The following is a 25435-nucleotide window of genomic DNA, read 5'->3' as shown; positions in this document are numbered from 1 at the left end:
TTTTCCCCTTACGTATTTGCCAGAAGTGTCAAGATTTATTTATCATTTCCATCCATCTCTTGCATCAGATGTTGGACACAGAGGCCTGGAAAATAATTCTACCTATAAGAGTAAATCAAAATCCCTCCTCTACTAAAACGTGGTCTTTGTCCATTGTATCAAGCAATTATCATCCCCTGTGGTGAGACTACATGTGTAAAATAAGAAGCAATTTAGTGCTAAACACGAAGGCGGTTTGGAGTGGTATGAGGTGCGGTGGCTATGCCTTTTCTCTCCCCAAGCCTTCTTGATCCACAGTTAATAAAAGGGAGATGGAGAAAGCACAAGCACATGCCCATAAGAGAGCATGAGGGTATCTGTGAGACCATAGGAGTAGATGGCAGAGAAGACAATAATGATGGGATTAGTGGAAGATTTATGGTGAAGAAAGACGTCTGTGCCATACATTTCAGCTTACAGGTTTCAGTTTACTGAAGAGTACCTTAAATGCACAGCTTACAGCTTTATATAACTACATTTCTGCTTTAGTCCTTTTTGTCAAAGAAAATTCATGAAGTCTCAACTATAATTCCCTTTAGACCAGAGATATAATAGTCTGCAACACTAGTGGCCTTGGATCTCTAATAAGTAAGAAAAAAATGAATGAGGCCTATAAATATTTCATAATACCGTGGAGCCTTGAAATAACATGGCCCACAGATCCACCCGGCACCAAGAGGCCTGCGTCGTAGCTACGAGTGCATCATGATAACCATGTACAGCACCGCCCTCTCTCCTGCCACGGCTGTCATGGAGAACAAGGCTTCTCTGAGCAGCTGATGTTCACCTTCATTTTCCCAAGGGTCCTCTTAGAGACGGGTGGTCTCTGAGTTCTGAGGAATTGTTTCTTAGCTATTTCATTCTGCTCTGACCTTGCTAGGTCTGATATCAAAGCGAAGCCAAAACCAGAAAGCTGAGAGAACCCATTCCCCCTGACCAACCGGGGCTTGCACAATACGATTTCCTAATGTGAAAGGAGGCTGTATCTGGAGCATTAAAACACCAAGGGACTCCCTGCCTTAAGGAAGCGTGATCCATCAAGTTCCTACACCATGGTCCTTTGGTGGATACAGGGGATAGAAAGAAAAAGCAAGCCCAAAACAATACAAACCTCTGGAATGATTGATTCCCTGTATAAGAACAATTCTACATGTCCAGGCAAACTGCCCTGGATTCCTTGATAAGAGCATATATTTTACTTAGTGGTTTTTCAGACTATGTTTTTTAACTTAAAGGTTTATAAAACATGAGGCTAAAAAGTAAATCACATTTAACTCCCCAAAATGTGGAGTAATTTCTCCTACAGGCAAATATTATCTTTATTCACAGTAAGAATCAGAAAAGGCACATGAGAACAGAGATCACGGTTGTCTGATTCACTATGTGTATACCCAGTTTGTTGAATTAATTATATTCATATTGCTGAGCTTAAGATTTACACTTCAATATTTCACCATGAAGTCGTGAAATGTCAAATCCTGAACAACTGACGATGCAAGCTAATCATATTGCAGTTGATGTATGTAACAGCCACCTCTACTTTTTAGTCTCAGTTGTCACACCCAGAAGCATTAAAATTCACACACATACACACACTCACTGTGTCATAAAGTACTGTTTTGATGATTTAAAATACTCTTTACCCAAATTTAAAAAAAAGGACTTAATACTGACCTGAGTTTATTTTTACCCCCCAAATGAGATATGGTATTGATACACAGTTCACTCAAGATTTGTCCAACCCCAGAAAAGTAACCCCTCATTCTGAGTACCTTACAAATGCCTCAGAATAGAATAATTCTCATAATAATGTTCTGAGGATGGACCACCTGAAACCAACTCTGCACTTTCTAATTATAATAATTAATCTGTGGTTTCTACCCTTGGTGAAATTAAGTGGCAGTGCCCTGGTGAAAATAAGTCCTGTGAAAAGCTAGCTGGATGACTCACTATTTTGGTTTCATTTCCAGGTTAATGGAGAATAAATGTACAAAACAACTCGGATAGGTGGCTTAGAACACATGAATAGTCAGTTGAACAAGAAATGAGTTTATTTCGAACTATGCCTATTCCTCCGTGCCATGTGAGCATGGCTTAATCCCTACCAGCGCCAAATGGAACTGTATGGAAGAAGGAAAAAAAAAAGTGTATCACTGGTTTCCAAGGTGCCTTTTCACATATCTATCTTTTATCTTCTTTATAACTACCCTTTGAAGCAGATAATATCACCCCTTTATGATGAAAATTTTGTAGAAATCCTGTTTACTATGTACTTTTCATTTATGATATACAGAAATAGATGTCATAGTTCTTCAATATGACAAACTAAAACCTCAAGAACTTATTAATTACTGAACAGTTGTGCTTTCTCAATTTATTCCACAATATCAGAATAATTTTTGAATGTAATTTTATTTATTCCAATGCTAAAATAATTTCTCTGAGAAACATTCTATCCTGTCTAAACAAGACTTTCTGCAGCCCTTTGGACTGCCCTCAAATAAATGTACTGATTGTTAAACAAACAACAGTTTTGTTTCCACTCTTCCATTACATCACATTGTCTCATAATGCAGTGCCATGTAGTTTTCACATCCATTACATATTCTATAATAATTTTACTTCCCTGTTTACTCAAAGAAGGCTTTCTTTACTTAGATAAGTACTACTTCCTGAGTATTTCTGGTGTCTGGATTCTACAAAAATGATCTGGTCGTAGTACCAAAAAAATGTTTTCCTCTACTGCTCCTGAATCTTACTGATATTTGACTAAAACTATTGTTTTCTTATCCTCCATACACGATACCAGTAACCACCACTGTTAAAGATCCTGTGATCGCTCTGAAATTCAATTTGGCCAAATTATCCAATAGAAGAAAATATTCAGTTGCTCTTTCTCAGCTAGAATCATGTATAAAATGGAACAGAGGCTCAGTACTTAAAGAAATCCAAACTTCTAATTATATTTGCAAATGGACTTTTAAAAGGTTCCAGGAAAGAAAGGTCCTTGGTTGGGTCAAAGTGGGGAACTGGTTAGAATTTCTAGAGAACGGATGCCTGACTATAGCCTCTCTGGAAAGGAAACTCACTTTTATAAGATTTAATCTAGTGAGATTTCTGATGTTCAGGACTTGCTAAAAGAGAGAGATGAGGACATTATGAACATAATTCACATTCTGTTTGTTTTTTGTTTTGTTTGGGAAAAAATAAAAACAAAAATAAAATGCCAGCTGCTAACTATGAAGAACTTTATAATGGTCCTGTCATTGTATCAAATATTGTGAGTTGGCAATCAGACTTGGTGATCAATCTTCAGCCACAGGAAAAAGTAATCTTCTCAATAAAAGGTGGTGTTCTGTGTCCCAAAAAAGACATATATCATCATAATATGCTTACACATCAGCAATAATATTTTTATTAGCATAACTCTCATGCTATATATTAATTTCTACACACATATATCTTCTGGCTTTTCCCTTCTTAAGTTGCTTGAGGTTTCCTTTCAAATCACCAGCACACAAGAATTCCCTCTCTGACTTGAACTTGAGATGTAACTTCCTCCTTATACCTTAGATAGGGAAACTAACTACCCCATACGAACACAGCTTCTGCATTGTCAACCTGACTATCACAACTACTTGTGAAGGAGAAAATACCTTCTAGTTACTGAATGGAACCAGACTCCCAGCCAAGATCTGTTTGTTTTTATTTGGGTAAATGAAAACAAGAAAAACTTTCTGAATATTTGGTCCAATGGAAATAATAAGGGCTTCGATACTGGGTAAACTAAGGAGGCTTTGTCTGCATGTTACCAAATATCCAGCTGTCATACACTAGTCAGAGACCTTTATTTCACAAGGCAATGGCTGAGCTATATTGAGAAAAATAAGCAGGGCCAATTTCACTGGGTGTTTGCTGCTGCTTACTTTCTCTTCAAGTTGGACTGTAAATACTATTAAGAAAATCCTCTGAGCAATCTGCCCCAAACAAGGAAGTTCATAAGAAAGAACAGGGATGTAGGAGGGGGAGAAACAGAGCTTAAAAGAATGTGATTTTTTTATCTGCACTTAAAACTCAGAGAATGTGCAGTTTGGAATTATCCTGGTTTACCTCTTTATCTACTCATGTTGTGTTGATTCATGTGAAAAAGCGCTTTGAAAGTCCACAGTTGGAGTTTTCTAAGATTCAAAGTAAAGATCTGGCAGGAAGTGTCTCCAGAACAGCAACTGAGTTATATTCAGAGAGGAAATGTTCCCAATAGGCCTGAGCTAATCGGAAAATAATAAAACCTGGAAGCATTGTGAACAGAATCACAGTTAAACTAAGCTGATTTGAAATATATAAACACTGACATGAACACGAAAAACACACACTCAGAGAAAAAGATTCAGCGTTATGTAAAACTAGCAAATGTCAAATATTTAAAATTAATCATTGTATTTGGTTTTCTGAAGAAATTTTTCTGAATTTGTTATTTAAAATGAGACAGAGGAAGCACTGTAACTCATCCCCTTTCTTTTATGGTTGTACTGCTCATATCATGATATGTCTTTCTTTGACATAAAATCTTGGCATTAGATACTAAAAAAATGCCTCTTTTTGCTACTTCTAGCTGTGTGAAATGACGCTTACTTAAATTCTAAATCTTTGCTTTCTCATTAATAAATGGGAATAAATCCTGACCTCACAGAGTTATTAGAAGCACTAATTAAGCACAATTTCTAGCCCTCAATGGATAATAAACAAACATTAGGCTCCAGAGTATTACCCAATCCTCCAAACCATGAACACACTAGAAATAAAGGAGCAGGGTTGCAGTTTTATCAGTGCTTTTAAGAAATATGTGATTTAGGTATTAGAAATACATTTACATAATAAGCATGCCATTTCTCCATGGTAAGTTTGCTCCTCCAGTCAGCATAACGTACTGTGCTGAATATGAATGTGACACTGAAGAATGGATGGGCAACAGGAAAGAAGGAGTGGCAGAGGTTCAAAGCGAACCCAAAGTGGTCAGTGCTGAAGCTCTAGTAGGAGAAAAAGAAAGGAACCGTGACAAATCCAGGCCAATATGACCAGTAACCAAGATGGGCACTCTTGTGCTCACAGGTTCCTAGGACAATAGAAACTGCCCTGCCATACAGACCCATAAAAGTTATCTGAGGGAAAGGGACAGACTCGAGAGAATGGGCATACATTTTTAGTAAACAATTTAACAATTATAAGTTAAGAATATTTTTAAACATACCAAATGTGGAGGCTCATTTATCCCAAGTGGTTCCTGAAACATATATTAAAACATTTAAAAAATTATAATCGTATAGTCACAGTTGTCTTTGAAAGTGCTGAAAATCTCCTTTGAAAAATGAAAAAATATATGGTCTGACCAATTTACTAGATTCCTTGAACTGGTTAGGACCCTCAAATAACCGACTAAATTAGCTTATAATAATTTTAATGTTTATTACTAATTCATTTTGAGTAATATTATAGCTGGAAGAAAAATGTGCCCCAATAGTCCATTAGAAAGATAGAGTCTGAACTTGTCAACATTCTCTTTCCCATCACTACCTCCTGGGCACCCTATTGTTCTGCAGTGTTTGTTATTAACCATACTGGCCACACTCTTTCATAACTTCATAATTTTGCACATGAGGAGATGATTCCCTCTTGGTGAACTGCCTTTTCTGCCCCGTTTCCCTTCCTGGCAAAAGTGCTTTTATCCTCTAAGACATCACTCAATGCATCCTCTTCTTGAGGAGAGGCATGGTCCCCAGCTCCCCAGGCTCTCCATTCTCTCTTCCCCTGGTCCCTCAGCACTGCCTACACACTTCATTTCCTCACTAGTCATACCATAAGCAATTGTGCATATGCCTGTCTTCTCTAAGAGACTGAGACAGGTCAGTCTTATTCATCTTTCATCTCCAGTGATCAGTCCTGTCTGACACAGCAAAGGCACTAAATAAATGCTACTGAATGAATGAACTGATCAAATTACAGAGTCCCTAATCGTCGGGGTGCTAATGCCATCTACTAGCTCTCTATGGAATCTGCAGAAATCCATATGCTGTTTCATTTTCTCTATAGATACATACAAAATAATCCAACAGCTCCACTTTATAAAATCCCGTTCCATGTGTTCAATTGTATGCCATTACATGCCACTGGCATTGGTTACGTTCACATTTAACTCACCAGGTGGATAGGTCGTATTGACATGATTGTATTATTTGATCCTCCCCAGTCAAAAAAGCATTTGTATTTCCCTTTCTCTAAAATGTATTGTTCTCCACAGAAGAACTTCTGCTGGTAGGCAACCCATCTAGCAGGATAAAAAGTAAGAAGAACTGAGGTGACACAGAATCGAGCAACCAATAATTTTAAACACCAAAGAAGCTCTAGGTTCTCAGAATAGGAAACAACTTACACGCCACTTTTAACGTGAATGGATCTTGTTTCACTGCCAAAACCCATTTCTTCTAAGTCAGAAACTTCCTGATTTGTAATGTCAATAAACTTCCCACTTTCTAGATCAGATTCAAACAGCGTGATAGAAGATTCTATGAAATTCTAAAAGGAGGAAGAGGAAAGTTTAGGAGAACAATGGTATTTTGTTTTATGGATTGCTGTATTTTAGCAATTTTCACATACTTGTGGGATAGTTTTCACACAAATAAATCCAGGAAGAATTTTAAATGGCACTGAAAACAATTTTAATAGTCACTGCTCCTATATACTTTAAAGAAAAAAAAATAAGTCTGAATTTACTTTAATCAGGAAAACACATTTTTATGAAATTGGAAATTAGTCAACAGTTAGTAAATTGCCAGGACTTACAGACTATCATATATAACACTAATTGTAAAGGAAACTAAAGTCTCATTTGTGCCTAAAAAGCAAAAGCCATATGAACCAAAAAGTAAACACACAGTGTACTGTGGGCATTGTGGGAGAGGATTTTATGAGCTTAAATGTAACAGAAAAAATAAAATCCGCTTGACAAAAAAATTGTTCTTTAAAAATTAAAATCAGGGCTTCCCTGGTGGCGCAGTGGTTGAGAGTCCGCCTGCCGATGCAGGGGATGCGGGTTCGTGCCCCGGTCTGGGAGGATCCCACATGCCGTGGAGCGGCCGGGCCCGTGAGCCATGGCTGCTGAGCCTGCGCGTCCGGGGCCTGTGCTCCACTATGGGAGAGGCCACAGCAGTGAGAGGCCCGCGAACCACAAAAAAAAAAAAAAAAAAAAAAATTAAAATCAGAGGACATCTCCGTATAGTCAGGCATATTTAAAACAAAAATAACAGAAAAATTCTAAGACCCAACTTGACAATCAGCAAAAGGCACACATAATTCACAAAAAAGATTAATGTTAAAAACAAACAAATGTATAATTTCACTAATAAAAATAAAGAAATTCAAATTAAAACAGATACAATTTCACTTTTTAAGTTAAGAAAGATCTTTTTAAAAACCCAGTTTTACCAGGGAACGTTCCTGGTGGAAATATACATTTTACAGCTACTTTAGAAAATAATTTAGATATATATTTAAACGACTGAAATTGTTTACATTCTTTGAGTCTGAAATTCCTTTTTTCTTAAGTTTCCTAAAACTAAATGATAGCCAATTTATATGCAAAGATGAATTATTTATCATAGTGAAAAGCTGTAAAAAGTATAAATGTCCAAAAGATTTACAAACATAAACCTTTATGCATCCACTGCTTGATGGAATAAATACAATTAAGCAGAGTTTTTAACAAGCTAACAGTTAAAAATTATATCATACACTTACTACCCGCCAGGAGCTTTACATGCCTTATTTCCAATGTGACTATATTACTATCACTCCCATTTTACAGCTAACAAAATTGAGTAATTTGCCTGATATAACACAGCTACTGAGTGGCAGAGATTGAATTTGAGTCCAAATCTGTCTATTTGTCTACTCTAAACTCTTAATCACTGTCAGATATAAATGTAAGGATGAAACAGTAGGACAAAAACTAAAACTTATAAACTTGGTAAGATTACAAGTTCTCAAAAAAAACCCAACTTTCATTAAAAAAAGACTAGAAGAAAAAAAAGAAAACACCAAGAGTGGTTATCTTTGGGTCCAGAAGTTGAACAATTCTACCCTGTATTTTTTTCAAAACTTTATAATAGGTATATTTTTAAATGGAAAATACAGAATGCATTAAAAAAACAAAAAACAAAACAAGAGGGACTTCCCTGGTGGTCCAGTGGCTAGAACTTTGCACTCCCAATGCAGGGGGCCGCAGTTCAATCCCTTGTCAGGGAACTAGATCCTGCGTGCCCCAACTAAAAGATTCCCATGTGCCACAGCTAAAGATCTCGCGTGCTGTAACTAAAGACCTGGCACAGCCAAGTAAATAAATAAGTAAATTAAAAAAAAAAAAAAAAAAAAACAAAGACTCTTCCTTTCTGCCTACTATATTTCATTGTGTGTAACTCAAGTCTTAGACCTATGGAAAAAAGTTATCAGCTTCTATACATCTCAAACACTATCAAATTTCTCATTATGATGATGATTATTATAAATATTATCTAAGATTTCTAGTATAACCATTCATTTTACATGAACAAGCAAAACAGTGTCTAATAAAAACAAAGCACCTATGAGGAGAGAAAGAAAATACATTAAAAAAAAATTCTCTTGCACTTACAACCTGTCAAGTTTGAAGGATTTAAAAACTGCTAACACAGCTGGGTCAAATTTCATTTGAAACTTTAAAAGATAAAGGCTTTTTACCAGAAATTTTTATTATAAAATAATTTCTAACCCATATTTGTGTTCTCAATTCCTCCTTGAGAATAAACATGTGGAACCTGAGAACACCTGTCACCTTCATTACTTTCTCATGGTTCTTAGAAAACCGGGAGCAGGGTGGATTTACTCTTCATGACTCCCACCACCCCTCATTTTATTAATAGAACACTTTTCAAAACACTTGCACTTGTTATCTCTTTTGAGCTCCCTTAAACCCTTATTTTACATATATATGTGTAAGCATACAATGAGGTAATGCCAACTGAAGGCGCCCATCTAGGTCCTGGTCAGGAACTGGTATCAACAGCCGCCGACCAAGTCAGGCCCCATGACAATGGGCAGGTCTTCAGCAGCTCTCACACATGGACTCCTCCTCCCCTACTCTGGTGATTCTGGAACGCTCTATCTCTGCTTTTATCTCCTCTGCCCCTATAACTGTTCTCTACTCCCTGTTAGGGTTGTAGGAATTGAGTGGGAATAAGTTGACATAAACCATGGGTCACTGCGTCACGTTGGAGTGAAACGGGACAAAGACAAAGATAATCACAGATATGTGCACAGGTGCTGTGATTGTGCCTTTTCATTGAGAAATCACTTGTGCTACAGTGTCATGGACTTTACTTGAGCACTGATTTGCACAAACCCTACTGTGTGGGTCGTGGGAGGGTGGCGGCAGTGAGGAGGGTGAGCTGGGAAGCAGGCTGAAGGCACAGGCCATTTGGCAATGATGCAGCCGGGAGCTGAGCAGAGGAGGAGGGACCCACTGTCACAGGACCCAGTGCCGAGTACAAGTGCTGGCAGCACTGGGTTCACAAATAAATTTACTCATGTGGCTTGAGTTTGTGTCCTTCCTACCCTGGCTACCATTCCCAGAGATGTGGCCAAGGGCCACAGCAGACTCCTAAGTGACATCGTTCTCTTTTTTAATCTCCTGCTTTTGTTTATTCATGCCTGGTAGCTTCTGCCTTCCATCTTTTTCTAAGTAGGTTTCTGAGCCAGGCTTCTGGCTTTAACCCTCTCTGCATTTTTCACTCAAACCTACCAAATATACAATATCTGATCCAGTTGACTAGTTGCCATCAATATGGTATCCCTGCTGTTCAGAGCTCTTAACTCCAAGCCAAATCCAGTCATCTGGGGCTAAATCTCAAGGGTCAGATGTACAAAGTATGGGATGAAATATGCAAGAAAACACAGAAACAAAAAACCAAAACTTCTAACTGCCTTGCTCATGAGGTGACTGCAACAGGACACAAGTCCTGTGAGGTTACTAGGTTATTATCATTCTGACTATAAGCACAATTACATAATACTTAAATTTATCAAATAACTTTGAAAGTCACACAGATTTAAGTGGAGCTCTGTTGCTCCAGAAGGATGAATAATGATGGAACGACCTCAAATCTGTACTCCGTTTTGTATTTTTAAAGCACTTAAATCCAATGAAAACTCTGGGTAGTCTAATATGGTCTCAGGTACAGTACTCCCCACAATTAGAGCAAGCTAACGAACTGTTGCTTCAGGACCAAAAATAAGTCTTAAGGATCAGTAATTTGATTATTCTTAAATTTCATAAAATCCCTCAGCTCATTGGGCCCTGGAACTCTTACGCTACAACCCCAGGGGTGGGCAGCGTAATACGAGACACCAGCTGAGATCTGGTGTATCCATTAATTAAGGAGACATAACAGTGTCTGCTGCATACCACCTGGTTTCAGAGATCTGAAAAGAGGCCCCAAGTCTGAAAATCATAACAAAAGCAAATCCAGAAGTTAGGCTAGTATGAAACTGGGGAAAAACAAGCATCCCAAGAAAGTTTTATAGAGGAAGCCAAGGAATAAAAATTCCTTCTTTAATCCCTGGAGTATAAATACTGCTATATTCCTTCTGGTCCTTTTCACTTTAGAAAATAATCAACTCCAAGTCAATATATCTGCCTAACTCATTTGGAATTAGAAACACATTTCTGGTTGTCCTCTCCAAAGCAATCCATGACACAGATCACATTATCCCTGAGGAACATATCCAGGATCTGACCTTCGCAGATTCAGAGGGTTCCACCCACTACAGCCAGGACGTTAGAAGACTGCATTGTGTTATGCAACTTTTCTATCTGTCCTCTATTTTCTATTATTTCAGCTTAGATCTTTTTTTTTTCTTTTTTCTTTCTTTTTTTTTTTTTGCGGCACGCGGGCCTCTCACTGTTGTGGCCTCTCCCGTTGCGGAGCACAGGCTCCGGACGCGCAGGCTCAGCGGCCATGGCTCACGGGCCCAGCCGCTCCGCGGCACGTGCGATCCTCCCGGACCGGAGCATGAACCCGTGTCCCCTGCATCGGCAGGCGGACTCTCAACCACTGCGCCACCAGGGAAGCCCTCAGCTTAGATCATAAATGCAGTGCTTCACTCTTCCCGGGTTAGAGACCTCTGAGAGTCTACATGGGGAAAAGATGTTTCACATCATCTCTGCCTGCTAATCACACAGGTTGACGTAGGTGACAACCCCAAGAGCTTTACATCCTATTTCTAACAATACTGTGTCATATACTTAAAATTTTCAAAGAGGGCAGATCTTATGTTGTGTCTTAGAGCACAAAAAATTAATAATAATTATAAAGAGGGCATGAGGAAACTCTGAGAGGAGATGGATATGTCTATGGCCTTGATGGTGGTGACGGTTTCATGGGTGTATACTTATTCCCAAACTCCTCAGTTGTCTACAAAAAATATGTACAGCGTTTTACATGTCAATCATAACTCAATAAAGTGGTTTTTAAAAAAGAACTCCTCCCCAGTTATATGCTATACCTGGAGAGTATAAAATATTTCATCTGAGAACATTGTCATGAACATACATTTAAATTATAAATAATCTGAAAAGTATGTAAATAATTATTTATTATACATGTGTATTAGTCTGCGGAGTAACTATATATTTATAGCTATAAACGAAATGCTAATAATCCTTTGGCTGAATGAGATTCCAGCTTTCCACTCTTGAAGTGCTTCAATTTTTTACTCTAATCATTCTGTAACAAAGGAAAATGGGTAATATGACATGGGCTCTAGAGTAAGACAGACTTGCCCCTCAAATCACAGCTCTACACTCAGGCACAGTACTGAACATCTTAGATCCTCAGTTTCTGTATCTATAATATGGGAATCGTGAGTCTCTACCTCTTCATTTTTGTGAAGATTAAGTGCAAGTATGCATGTAAAGCCATTAATAAGTACCTGAAAATGTTAGGATTATTATAATGAGGATTATGCTAACATCTTTACAAGGTAAACTAGTCCTAATTTTTTTTTTTTTTTTTTTTGGCTGTGTTGGGCCCTCGTTGCTGCGCGTGGGCTTTCTCTAGTTGCCGCGAGCGGGGGCTACTCTTCGTCGTGGTGCATGGGCTTCTCACTGCAGTGGCTTCTCTTGCTGCAGAGCATGGGCTCTAGGGGCGTGGGCTTCAATAGTTGTGGCGCATGGGCTTAGTTGCTCTGCCGTCTGTGGGATCTTCCCCGACCAGGGCTTGAACCCGTGTCCCCTGCATTGGCAGGCGGATTCTTAACCACTGCGCCACCAGGGAAGCCCCATAGTCCTAATTTTTAAAGAATCTAATTTAAAAAGATTTTCTTTGAGGGAAAGTCTTACTTATTTGTACAAAAACTGTGTCATCATCTTTGTAAATACCCAAAACTTTTGTTTGCAGAGGTAATTGACATGCCAATCTCTGCTAATTTTTCCAATGTATTTTATCATAGACTGTCTATATCAAATATCTCCTAAATTTTTAGCTACATAGTTACACAGTATTTTTTATTTTTACCTTTTCTACTATTGGGAGAGTTCAACTAGTGAAATATTGGGGGTTTGGTTTTTGTTTTGCTTGTTTTAGTCACAGTCATCTTTGGAAGATACCATCATATTCACTACTGAACATTTCTAGGAGCAACACTTCCACCCAACTCTTTTTTTTAAATCAGGAGGGAAAATTTTAAAAATTACTCAATACTAGGTGGAAGATGCTTTGAATCACAACCCTTAGCTTCCTCGACACATGTGGTCACAATGACCTAAAAGAAAAAAAAGGCTGTATCGTGTTTTGTCTGGCTTGCCTTTTAGTGCTCAAGTAAGGAGTAGCTATGTAGAGAAAACCCGTGGCCCTTGTACATTAGAATTTGAACTAAATACCTCAAAAGCTATCTATCCATTGCTCATGCAAACTCAGTGCCCAATCTTCAGTGGACTGTGCTACATTTCTTTTCGGTAGAACCGGTTTCCAACTCACTTTCTTACTAACAAGGATCACTCATGGGAAAAAAAAAAAAGCTCTACTGTTCCCTGTGCTTCTTTCTCTCCCATTCAGGCTCCTCATGCCTGACCAGGTGAGGGTTTGCAGCAGTGGTGTTGGTGGCCCCCGGCAGACAGAAACTTAAGGAACAGAGCACATAACCCCTGTGCTCATGCAAAGCCCACGTGGACCCAATAATCACCCTTCACTTCATTATCAATTCCTTCTAAAGGAGGCTTTGGAGGCCATGCCAGATAGTTTAGAGTTTATATGGGTAAAGATTATTTTGGAAATACACTGCAGTGGTATAACTCCTCAATTAGGAGAAAACATGCCCCTCTGAACACACACCGAAAAAGTCTCCAGAGCTGGTCAGAAAAATGAGCAACATTTGATAAGCCCTGATATCCTGCAGAACTCTCTAACATAAGCTTCTTCCTGGAGTCCTGGAACATTCTAGACCTCCTGCCTCCAGACTTACTTACCTTCTTCACCTCATGCCAAGAAGGTCAAGAAAAAAAGTGTGAGCTCCTCAACATGGCATATAAGGCCCTTCGTTATCTGGCTCTGGATTCATCTTCCCAAAGTTCTGCCTAATATCCTGATTTTGCTGCATTTCCAAAACACACCAGGTTCACTGACATGAGGGTTTCTCAACCTCAGCACTATTAGCATTTTAGGCTGATGATTCGTGGTTGTGGGGGGCTGTTCAGTGAATTGCAGGGGTTTAGCAGCCTCCCTGGCTTCCACCAGCTAGATGTCAGTAGCATGCCATACCACCCCCGCCCCAAAGTCATAACAGTCCAAGATGTCTCCAGACACTGCCAAATACGCCCTAGGTAAAATCACCCCCAGCTGAGAACCACTGGCTTACATCCTTGCCTTTTTATATGTTAACCTCTTGCTAAAACACCTGTCTTTCCTCTTCACCTTGTCCCCAAATTTCTTCACTTGGCTAACTCTCAAACTTGAAATTTCAACTCAGCTGCCCTCTTTTCCTCTCTACTTCCAAGGGGAAGTACGTGACCTTTCTCTGGGTATCCTGAGTACTTTGTGCTTAATCCAGTTACAGTCAAACAATATCAAACATTTATATAGGCGCTATCTACCCTAACACTGCCTGCTCTGCGAAGGCAGGGACTGAGTCTCTGGCCACCATATCTCCAGCACCTGACACAATACATCTAACAAAGCAGGTGGTCAAAAATGATTATGGAATCAATGGATGAAAACTAAACATAAATATTCTATATTAATCATGGCAGTTAAGAAAGGCATGCAAGTCACATAAGCCGTTCAGTTTAATGCTCTCAGGTATTAGAAACATTTTATAATCTTATGTTCTACCAGAGGTCATATCCAGTTTTCATGGAAAGCTAAAAAAAAAAAAAAAAAAAAGAAAATTAAGAACAAGGAGGTTAACTCACAGCTTGTAAGTACCGGAAAGACAAGATGGAACCACTTAATGCCCCACAGGCACTACTGTCTTCAAAATCTCCTTCTTCAAGCAAGAATTGCTGGCCTTTAAAATGTTCTTTTTCATAGGCAACCCACCTAGAAATACAGAGGATATCCAACTGAGTCATTAATAAAACTGCAGCCAAGAAAGCAAGAGAGAAAATCATAATAAAGCAACTAGTTGCACATCACCATATTTTAAAAAGCAACACATTTATTTTGCTACCATTTACAAAGACAAACAAATGGTGTATGGATCAATAGTTTTTATAGTTTGGAGGCTTTTCCCAACAAAAGGTTAACTGTTGTAGAACTGCAACAGAGGAACTCTCCTTCAATGTTTGTGGCATGACCCGATACCACATCTCAAGGTGGTCGGAGAATAGTTTGCCGAGTAAAAAATAATGGAAAGCACAAATAGCCAATGAGAAACGGTGCAAGCCCACACTGAGATTTAAAGATAATCAGTCTTATTTTTCTGATTAAGCCCTGCTGGAACCACAGAATGATTACCATATTAAATATTTATTTAGGGTTTAAGGCAAAGGAACCTGTCACCAGCTTCAGATCTGAAACACATTACAGGTGGGTTTAGCAAGCAAGAACTGGGAAATGCGACTGGGCTGGTATTAGCCCTCGTGGCCTAAATATATACAAAGACTTCTGTAAATATGTATGGGTAGGAAATGTTGCTCCCACTAGTTTATCAGTGGTGATAATGGAAACTGGAAGCACTGTGGCAGTCTTTCCAGGGACACAGGTTTCTTGACTTCTAAAATTATCAGTACAGAACACTGATAAACACCGTTAGTCATGAGTCCTCCAGGAAACTTACCTTTATTTGGAGCAATCCACAGTAGCTAACGCAATGTGGGCATAGATGGTTCAAAACACATGTTGACCTGCTTAAATCTGCCTTCAGCCAGCACTGTGTAACTAGAGTGGGACCCCCTCCAATGGGGCAGATTTTCAAGGGTGACTATTTTGGGCTCCTGGGTTGGGGACCTCTGAATTCTGGAGCTTGACAAAATGAAGCCAGGTAGGGCTGACTACGATTATTTTGGGAAGATACAAAAAATATTCCAAAGAACCATTTTCATAGGGTACAAAAATAACAGTAGCCATTCAGTAATCATGAACCTGTCTCCAATTTCCTTAGTGTATATGGCAGGGTAAGGGTCCACATGAGGTGGAAAAAACATTTTATACATCTTCATTAATTTGTAATATATAAAGAAACTAACATTATTTTATTCTTAAACTATTATGTGAAAATAAATTTCACACGAGAACTTTCAAATTCTAAGTTTATATAAATGTGGCTATTCGAAACATGCTTTTAATACACCTGAATGGGAAAAATAATATAAGATATAGAAGATCTAATATTAAAGGATAGATCAGCAATTATTACATAATGACAGTTCAAAAATCTTCTGCCCAGCTTTTCTCGATAGATTAAGTTTTGATTAGTATTCAATTTATATATCTATCTGGGATATTTAAAAATAGATGTTATCTGAGAAAAATTAAGACACATCAACCTCACTTTCCCTAGACTCCTTGAGACAAGACAGAGGTGAGGAAGAGTTCCTATTACTTACAGATAAAGTTCAAAAGTTAAAAGTGAAAATAATGAAATAGAGAAGCAGTAAAACGAAACAAAAAATAGTAGAAATTGTGAAAAAATAACGAAGTCAGCTGTTCACCTTTAAATTAGGACATCACATTTTTCTCCTGCAGGTGTCACATAAAAAATGAAAGTGTGTATACTGTTTTACCAGCCATAATATTTTGAGATTTTTATAAAATAACTGCAAATACACTTAGAAAATAACAATGCAAATCACTATATAGTTAATGATAAAACCATTCAGATCCTAAAGGAAAGAAAAGGCAAAAAATATTTTATAGCAGGATTAACAAGAAGTATGTGTGTCCACAGATCAGAGAACATTGTAACTAAATACAACACAATAAAAATTTGTTTATCTAAAAGAGATGTGTTTTTTAAGCCTCTAATAAATTTTTTAAATTCAAAGATAAGGAATTAGATGATTACTAATATGTCAGACTGAGACAGGCTGGAACCTGGGACCCTTTGCTGCAGTGCCGCAATGCTTGCACCTGAACAAACCTCTCCTGGAGCAACAAAATACAAAGAAACTATATGGGACTAAAAATAACTGAGTACATGTACAGTTGGGGCAAATTCTGAACAAAAGATACAATGAGACCAAAAAACACAACTGCCACTTTTGAAGTGCCTGGAGCAAAGGCAGGGGGCTGGGGAGCAAAGGCAGGGCACTGCCCATGCCTGCTGCACACAACACCACCTAAGGGGTGGGCAAACTACCTAAGCCACCCCTCGGGCTCAATCCCTGGACACACCCTTACCCTCACCCCATATAAGGAAAAAGCTCACCACCCGCTCAGGGAGTGAGCAAGAAAGGGAGTCTGTTGTTTGTTCTCTCTCCCCCACTGCTACAGCAGGGGCCCCAGTGAAGCCTTGCCTGAATTTCTTGTCAGCCTCCTATTGATTAAAGAGGCCAAGAACCCTGGTCAGTAACAAGACCAATTATGGACATGACCTACATATCTAAGGCATTGCATACTCTCTTATGTTTCCATTTTGGCTAGTGTGGCCATTGCTTGATTTATTGTCAGAAATTGCAAAGGTTAAGTCTCTAAATGTAGACCCTTGACTGATCTTAAACAAGTTATTTAACTTCTATGAATAAAATATTTGAGTAGCATCTTTTGCTACAATAGCATTAACAAGTTATATGATGTTATTACTGCAAATAATAAGAGATACGGATGTTTAAATTAAAATAAACCATCATTCCAAACAATCCAACCTATCAACAGAGAGACTAACACAATGTGTCTGAAGGAATTCTAGCACTGAGTTGACAATGGCAAATACGCTATGAGGAAGGCTTCTTCTCTATGGTTTTGCCTGCCAGGATACAAATACAAAGGCACATCACAGGTGCAGTCATAGATTGTCTGGGGTTCTTGCCCCAGTAACTGCCGACTGAGACTGGGATAGTAGCATGATGGTTACACTTGGATTTGTACTTAGAAGTTCTTAGGGAGCTTTCTTAAAACAATGCAGGGCCAGGGGATAACCAGTGTCAAGAATCCTTGACTTTGTAAACACACAATCCAGGCTACTTCTTCAATGAGGGGGGACTCACTGCCAAGATCCTCAGCACAGAAAGTCAACTAAGGTAGAATAGGGGGTAAAAATTGGGGCTCTCATTCATGTGCACAATCTGTCAAAAAATAATTTTATCTTGCAATTCTTATCTTCTATATTGTGTTTAGAAATACTAAGTGTTCTAAGTTTTAGAAACTGTTTTCTTCATTTAATCCATCTCAAAATCTCTAATACTAACAAGAGTTCACACGAAGCTGTCAGTAACTAATATTTTTTATTTCCCACATTTCAGAAGGGGTGTATATTTTTAGACTAAGGTAGGTTGTTTTTGCTCTGATTAGCACATTTTTTGTGCCGATCTTCAAAAATCGACAACTGAATCACATATTGAAAACATAACACTCACACTCCACCGATGACACGAATTGATCCAATTCCATGAAAGTCTACATCATTTTTTAAAAAATTAGGGACAGAATCCACATGTTCACTAAACTCTTTGGCCTGTCCATGGAAGTGAGGTTTTTCATAAATAATAACCTGAAAAATATGAAAGAAAATTACTTAGCATGCTCATATTTTAGAATAGACACATACTGATTTACTTAAGTGACACTAAAAGCCACAACCTGAATTAAGGGCCACTGTCCATCTTCTTCATTAATACATACTCAAAATATAGCACACTGTCTGACATTCACAAGGAATATGTGAGTCTTTATCATCATAAAGCTAAAACATCTTGATTATATGTTTCTCTCGTATCACTATACTCAAGTATGATTACATTGTTCTAGTTACCCAAATCCTAGGACCAACTCGTGGAGTAAACTGTCTTATAACTGGTTCTTGAATTATCTTTCTACGTTTTTCTCTCTGTTCAAAATTTGATACAGACCTGCCTTACATTTATTTAACTTCCTCTATAAGAAATAAAAACTCTCTAGGGGTTCCAGGGCATAGTGACAAATTATCTACTGGTTTGAGAAAACATGCTGTTTCTTGGAGCACTGCTTGTATGGTCACTACTAATCACTGAGAAGAATTAGATATGCAAATTCCTGAATTTAAATACAAAACTTCCTAAAAGTTTGAAATGATTGAAAGAATTTTGGTATTTTTATTGGATATTTGGTTCAAACGGGGGAGGAGGGAATGTAGTAGGAAACAGATTTCTAGTATTTCATTTACTTCAAACTTGGATTGGTACAAGTACTTCTCCTCTACCATCCTGATGCTCTTAACTTCCCAAACACAAGCTGCCCTTAGTACAGGAAAGTGATAACAGCGCTCATCTATTCACACTCTTATCATTTGGTCCTATTTATGGCTAATGGCATAAGTTGTGTACAGTTGGCAAATAAGACCCATGCTTAGACACACTGAACCAAGTTATAGCTTCTTTATTAAAAAAAACAAAACAAAACTGAGAACATTACACAGACTGAAAAAAATATGTACTACTGCTCCTGCTGTCTTCTACGTATTAAATTTTCAGAGTGTTTATTGGAAGTGATGAAGTATTATTTGGGTTTAATACATGCTACATATGCTGAACACATTCAAACTAAGTAAGAAGCAATAATTTTTTGATGAGTAAGTCATAAGCCAACACCTAACAACTTGAAAATTGTGACTATCTAGGATAGCCATTCCTTTCACACACCTCTACAACCTGTCAGACTCCCAGCCTGTCGCACCTGAAATTCTCATTCAGCAGACAAGGAGACTGAGACATCACTCAGGGAGTGTCACAACTGTGTCACAACTAATTCTGCATCTATTAGGTCACTGGTTCAAAACCTTGGTTGCATGTTAGAATCACCTAAGAAGGTTTGAAAAATTTTAACCACACCCCAGACCAAAAAAGTATCTCTTCCAGTGGAACCCAGGCATAAGTATTTTTTTAAAACTCACATATGTATGATTCCAACATACAGCCAAGGTGTATTAGAGACAGTCAGATACTAAGTTTTAAAAAACTCCCATCTATGTGATTGAGAGAACGGTAGTCAATTCCACAAATTAGAAAGCCCAGAAATGAGAAAGCTGGAGGCGTTGTGCCTTGTTTTGGAGGAGAGGAGGATGAATCCCTGTCTCGCTGCCTGTCTCTGGAAACGCTGTAACTTAAGTAAACAGAGGTTTTCTTCCTATCTCTCTTTACCATAATCTTATAATTCCATTTCTTTTCCTTTCCCAAAAGGTACTTAATCCTGGCATTACTACTACCCCAGGTTTCATTGCCTCTACCGTTCCCTTCAGATACTCATACTTTCAAACTGATATCACCCAGATAGGAGCTGCCTACACCTCCTCCCATCATCCTTGATCTCCATCCTCAGCATCACGCCCAAATGCCTGCCAGGTATTTGCACTTGAATGTCTAGCTATCACCTCAACCACTCCACAAAACAAATATCAAACCTATCATCTTTCCACCCAGTTAGGAGGTACTTATTGGGTCTGACTAGGTTGTCAGAACAGACCTCCACCTTTGCAATACTGAGCCCTCTCCTCATTCAAGCCTGGGCTCTCAGCAACCACTGTGTGCAGTCACTTCCCACCACCCCAATATGCATTAGCTAGCTATTATTAGCATACATTCAGGTAATCATTTTTTTATTTTAATAGTCCAAAATACTTAAAGATGAATACTCAAACTTTTTAGCCTGCTACCAAAGTGTGTTTAAGACTCACCTTTAAGTTCATAGGCATTTCCACTTTCAGTCCACCCTTAAGATGACAAGAAATTTTAATATTAGACATATACATATTTAAAATACTCAAAAGAAACTAAGTGATGTATGTAGGTTATATAAAAATCTGATTAGTGAAGATTACATACCAGTCAAATTTAAGTTGTGTATTTTAAAATTTTAAAATTTAAGTAGAGAATTCTACAGTGGTCAAAATCAAGTCAGACTACTCTACAACAGTGTAGATGGGGTAAGAAATCTTAAAAGATACTCTCCAGAGTATAACCACTACAAGGAAGGAAACCAAACTTTAGTGCTTAAGTACATGTGACCAATTAAAGATTTAACCCCACAGCAGAGTGTCTCAGAACAGTGGAGTTGTTAGTAGATTTAAAACTTTCATCTGGCAGAGTAGATCTCTAAACCACTTAATACTAAATTTCTTCTCTACAATTGCTTGGGCTTTCTACATTAGAGAGAGCACTTCCTCTTCCAAGTTCTATCAACACTTCATATCACACTTACTATCTTTGTGACCACATGGGTGTAGAGCATAAAAGGTAACCCACTCCTCACAAAAGCTCTAGTTTATAATTGCCTCGTTTCCAATGCTACTCCACACTGTGATATTCCTTAAAATTTCTCAGTTTTTCCTGTTGTTGTTTTTTTTAAAGGCATAGCACAACCATAATGGTTTATCACATAGTACCATTTAATTGAAGTTTGCCCCTCAAGTAAAAATGTTTTCAACAAAATAAATCACTAATGCAGGCATTTATTACTTTTAAGAAGGCAACCATTGACAGAACTGCCCATTTATTATTAATGCTGAACTTATCATTCATTACTGCAATGGAAGAGTATAATTTACAACAAGCAATTTTCTAATAAGCATCAAAAAAACAAATTCAGAACTTTTAAAGTATGCAAAATTTTCACAGACTACTACTATAAGGAAACTGCTTGTATTGTGATAAATTTAGCACAAAGTAAATTCAGACAGCTGTCTTCTAGAAAACATTAAAATATTTTCACACACACTGAAAGAAACAGAAAAACAATGTATGAATAGTTTGCCCACTCAGTAGTATACATATACATTTCTCAAGACCGAGATGCATGACCAAACATCAGAGCTATCTTAAGTTTGAATTCATGGATACTTGGGAAAATGCTTCTTTTAAAATCTGCTTACCATTTGAAGTGGATGCAATGATTTCATTTCTGCTGCAGAAATCTCAGAGAGTCCATGGTCTTCCTCCAAAACTGTAGCTTGCCCCTTGAAATTAATATCCGGGTAGGCAAGCCAACTAAGTAAGAAATGAATGGTTGGTTAAAGTATAACAGGAATACCTTAATCTGGTTCTGTAAGAGTTGAAAGTTAAAAAAAAAAAAAAAGCTACAAAAAGTAAAAGAAACCTCTGTCACAGAATTACACTAGTAAAACACATTCAAAGTGACATTGCCAGACAGCATATAACAATGAGTTAACAAGTTGTTAAGTACTTACATTCAGATACTATCCTAAGTTTACTATATGTTTTCCAAGCACTGGCATTGCTTTCCTTAGAATTTTCCAATATTTAAAAGGTGTGAAACCTTTAATTCAATTAGGATGTAACTGAAAAATAAAAACCATTCCACTATATTCCATTCTTTTTTAAACTAGGACAATAAGACGTAGGGATTCCACTAAGCATTTTATACCTTTGACCCACAGTTTTAGAATCAATATCCGTTCTTGGGCTGCCTCAGGAACAGTATTTGAAATAAGATTCCTAAAAGACCCATTTAGCAACCAGCTAAACTTGATAATTACAGACATTTCTCAGGATCATGTCAATTACTGGGTCTGCCCAACAGTTCTAATCTACACTTGGGGGAGATGAAGAAAGATGTCCAACAGTGACCCCCAAATTCGACACTAACCATCTCCAGAGCAGATGAAAATGCTGAAAGAGAGAAGGATCCATGTTGAACCAGACATCACAAACTTATGATTTAAGCCAATCTGGGACTGGATTAAGATTGAATTTAGATGCACAGTCCTGAAGATACCTTTGGAATCAGAAAGGCCTAGTATCAAATCTAATGCTTACCAACTGGTAGCCTGGGACAAGCCACTCAATTTCCTCATTTATGACAATGACAGCAGCTCTACCTGTCTTCCAGGAATAGAGGAGTAATAAAAAGGTGCCATGTCCCTGGTCCTATGAAGGCCCTCAATAACTATCAGCACTGAGACACTCTACAAACAGCTCAGGCTCCAGAATTTTAGGCCAGGGACATGTATTTATTTCTCAGTCCCACAGTCTGGTGGATGAAAAGACAATGGATGCATCTATCAAGAACTACGTCTGAGAATCTGTATCTGCTCCTGTGAGTCATATATCAAAGACTTAATTGGATCTGAAAAAAGACAGAATCTGTTTTAATCCCTGCAAAAGTCTTCCTTGGGTATCCGGAAGTATAAACAGTAAAATTAACTAAAACTTCAGAAATGTGTATGTCACCAATTGAAACAAATAAAAAGTTAACTTTGGTAACCAGCAATCACTGTAATAAAGAGAAACAGATACGTACACTCCTGACTTCACAGTAAAAGACACAGATTTGGGGATATTCAGCTCTTCCAAATTGGGGACTGCGCACTGTAGGTAGATGGGACAACATGCTGGGTCAGACTGTGCGCAAAGTTCTATCTCTGGAATGCTGCAATCCTGAAAAAAAAAGATTGGCTTTGAAATATCTAGAGACACACACTTCAGTATTCTCAACACCCTGGACATGCAGTTACAATTATTCTCATTGTTCAGTTGAATTTCTATCCAAAAACAGCCTAAAGGAAGTACTGTTTCTCCTTACCAGTCTGTTAAAATAAATTTTTCTAAGGAGTTACGTTGATAACATGAAAATTATAAATATTATTGATTGCAAAAGTATTACTCCAATTCTCTCTGCTTTGTTTTTAAAAGTCTTGCTCCATTAACCAAGGTTCAGATTTACCAAACTATCTGAGTGCCAAGAGTCTGTAAGCCTTCCTTCTTAGAAGCATAACAAAGCCATAGGGAGGAAGGGAGTTAAATAAAAGCTGATCTCATGGGGAACATAAAAAATAAATAACCGAGAGGCACTGTTCTCTCAGCATGTTATCCAATTTACATTGACAAAAGAAATAGGAATTAGAGGTGAGGGTAAAGGAAATGTTTTCCTACTTGTGGTATTTATTTTCTTTAGTACAAGTTGGTTTGAAGAAGAAAGGCATTATGAAATTTGAACCTATACTCCGTCACACATCCACAGTCACCATGTCCTGTCAAACTTTCCTTTAAAATTTCCACTGTCAAGGTTCTTCATCAAGGCCAAGACTTTGATTATGGGCCTAGACCACCAGTCGAGTAAGCTTACTCTTTATAGTAAGCTTACTCTTTATACAGCTGGGCTTGTGAGAACACCACTTCCCTCATCATACTCCTTGGCTCAAGACCCAAGCATTTCAAATTTATATTTCTGTTTTCCTTTCTATAATATGGCAACAACCCAGTGAGCTATACTAACCCCCCAAAACTCTTCAGTCATACTGGTATCCATACTACCTCTGCTTCTGGCCTCTCTAAGCTTTGTAAATGTTTCCCTTATTGTAACTAAAGACAAAATTTTCTGTATTATTACTTACGAAAATCTTTTCTTAAATTTTATCGGAATATAGTTGATTTACAATCTTATGTTAGTTTAAGGTGTATAGCATAGTGATTGTTATACATATATATATGTGTATATATATATATATATATATATATTCATTCTTTTTCAGATTCTTTTCCCATATAGGTTATTACAGAACACTGAGTGGAGTTCCTTTTGCTACACAGTAGGTCCCTGTTGGTTATCTATTTTATATACAGTAGTGTGTATGATAATCCCAAGCTCCTAATTTATCCTTCCCAGCCACGTTTCCCCTTTGCAAACCATAAGTTTGTTTTCGGTAGTCAAGTCCTAACTCAAAAAAGAGCTGGGACGAAGTGAGAGAGAGTGGCATGGACTTATATAGACTACCAAATGTAAAACAGATAGCTAGTGGGAAGCAGCCGCATAGCACAGGGAGATGAGCTCGGTGCTTTGTGACCACCTAGAGGGGTGGGATAGGGAGGGTGGGAGGGAGACGCAAGAGGGAGGAGATATGGGGATGTATGTATGTGTATAGCTGATTCACTTTGCTATACTGCAGAAACTAACACACCATTGGAAAGCAATTATACTCCAATAAAGATGTTAAAAAAATAATTAAAAAATTAAAAAAAAAGAATGGGAGAGACCCCCCCAAAATTAATTAATTAAAAAAATACCTGATCATTTCTTAAAGAATCAAAACCACAATTATTTTTCTCTTCTCTAAAACTACAGATGTGCTTCTGTCTGAACACACAATCTATCTCAGTAATCATGAGTGTTTAATTACATAACTCAAGTTTCAGTAGCATAATTCTTATCTAAGACACTATGAAATTCAAATGATTATGCTTTAATGAAACAGGTAAATGCAATAACAATTAGAGGTGACATTTATTAGACTAAACAATTATATTTTTATTATAATCTGCTTTGCAATTTTAAAACTGCAATTTTCTGATTTTTTAATCTTTCTTCAAACTGAGTTCTCCTATTAATCATTATTAATCATTCTTATTAATATGTAAAAGCAAGCAAATTGATACATCTTGTTTTCAGAAAGTTAGTTCTAAAATGCAATATGGTAAAAAGGTATAACCTAAAATATCCTTTAAAGTATAAAAGGTGTATTTCCTTCTAAGTTTCATTTAAAAAATAGCCAGAAATCTCCAGAAGTCACCTGTCAATCTTCAAGACTCTTTTGTTTGCTATTAAAAATAGAGCTCTAGTAACATTATTTAAAATGCTGCCATACTAATGTTCCCCCAGGGATCTGAGGTACAGTAACAGAATACATAACTAAGTGTCTCACACAAATAAGTTTCCTCTGCATTGTGTTA

At 37.7% G+C, this 25435-nt stretch overlaps 1 protein-coding gene across 1 annotated transcript in view; it reads right to left on the bottom strand.

The window, feature by feature from the left end:
- Positions 1-25435, bottom strand: part of CRYBG3 (crystallin beta-gamma domain containing 3) — a 114600-nt gene that overhangs the window by 37372 nt on the left and 51793 nt on the right. Inside the window, exons 8-15 of the mRNA XM_060098639.1 lie at positions 23010-23146; positions 21622-21736; positions 20428-20463; positions 18137-18270; positions 14534-14660; positions 6467-6609; positions 6235-6361; positions 5288-5320 (exon numbers count right to left, since the gene is read on the bottom strand). Coding sequence (XP_059954622.1) covers positions 5288-5320; positions 6235-6361; positions 6467-6609; positions 14534-14660; positions 18137-18270; positions 20428-20463; positions 21622-21736; positions 23010-23146 — 852 coding nt within the window. The remainder of the gene's footprint in view (positions 1-5287; positions 5321-6234; positions 6362-6466; positions 6610-14533; positions 14661-18136; positions 18271-20427; positions 20464-21621; positions 21737-23009; positions 23147-25435) is intronic.

Source organism: Mesoplodon densirostris, chromosome 5, assembly GCF_025265405.1.
Source record: "Mesoplodon densirostris isolate mMesDen1 chromosome 5, mMesDen1 primary haplotype, whole genome shotgun sequence".
In the NCBI taxonomy this organism is placed as follows: Eukaryota; Metazoa; Chordata; class Mammalia; order Artiodactyla; family Ziphiidae; genus Mesoplodon; species Mesoplodon densirostris.
This window is presented reverse-complemented; position numbering and strand designations above follow the sequence as displayed.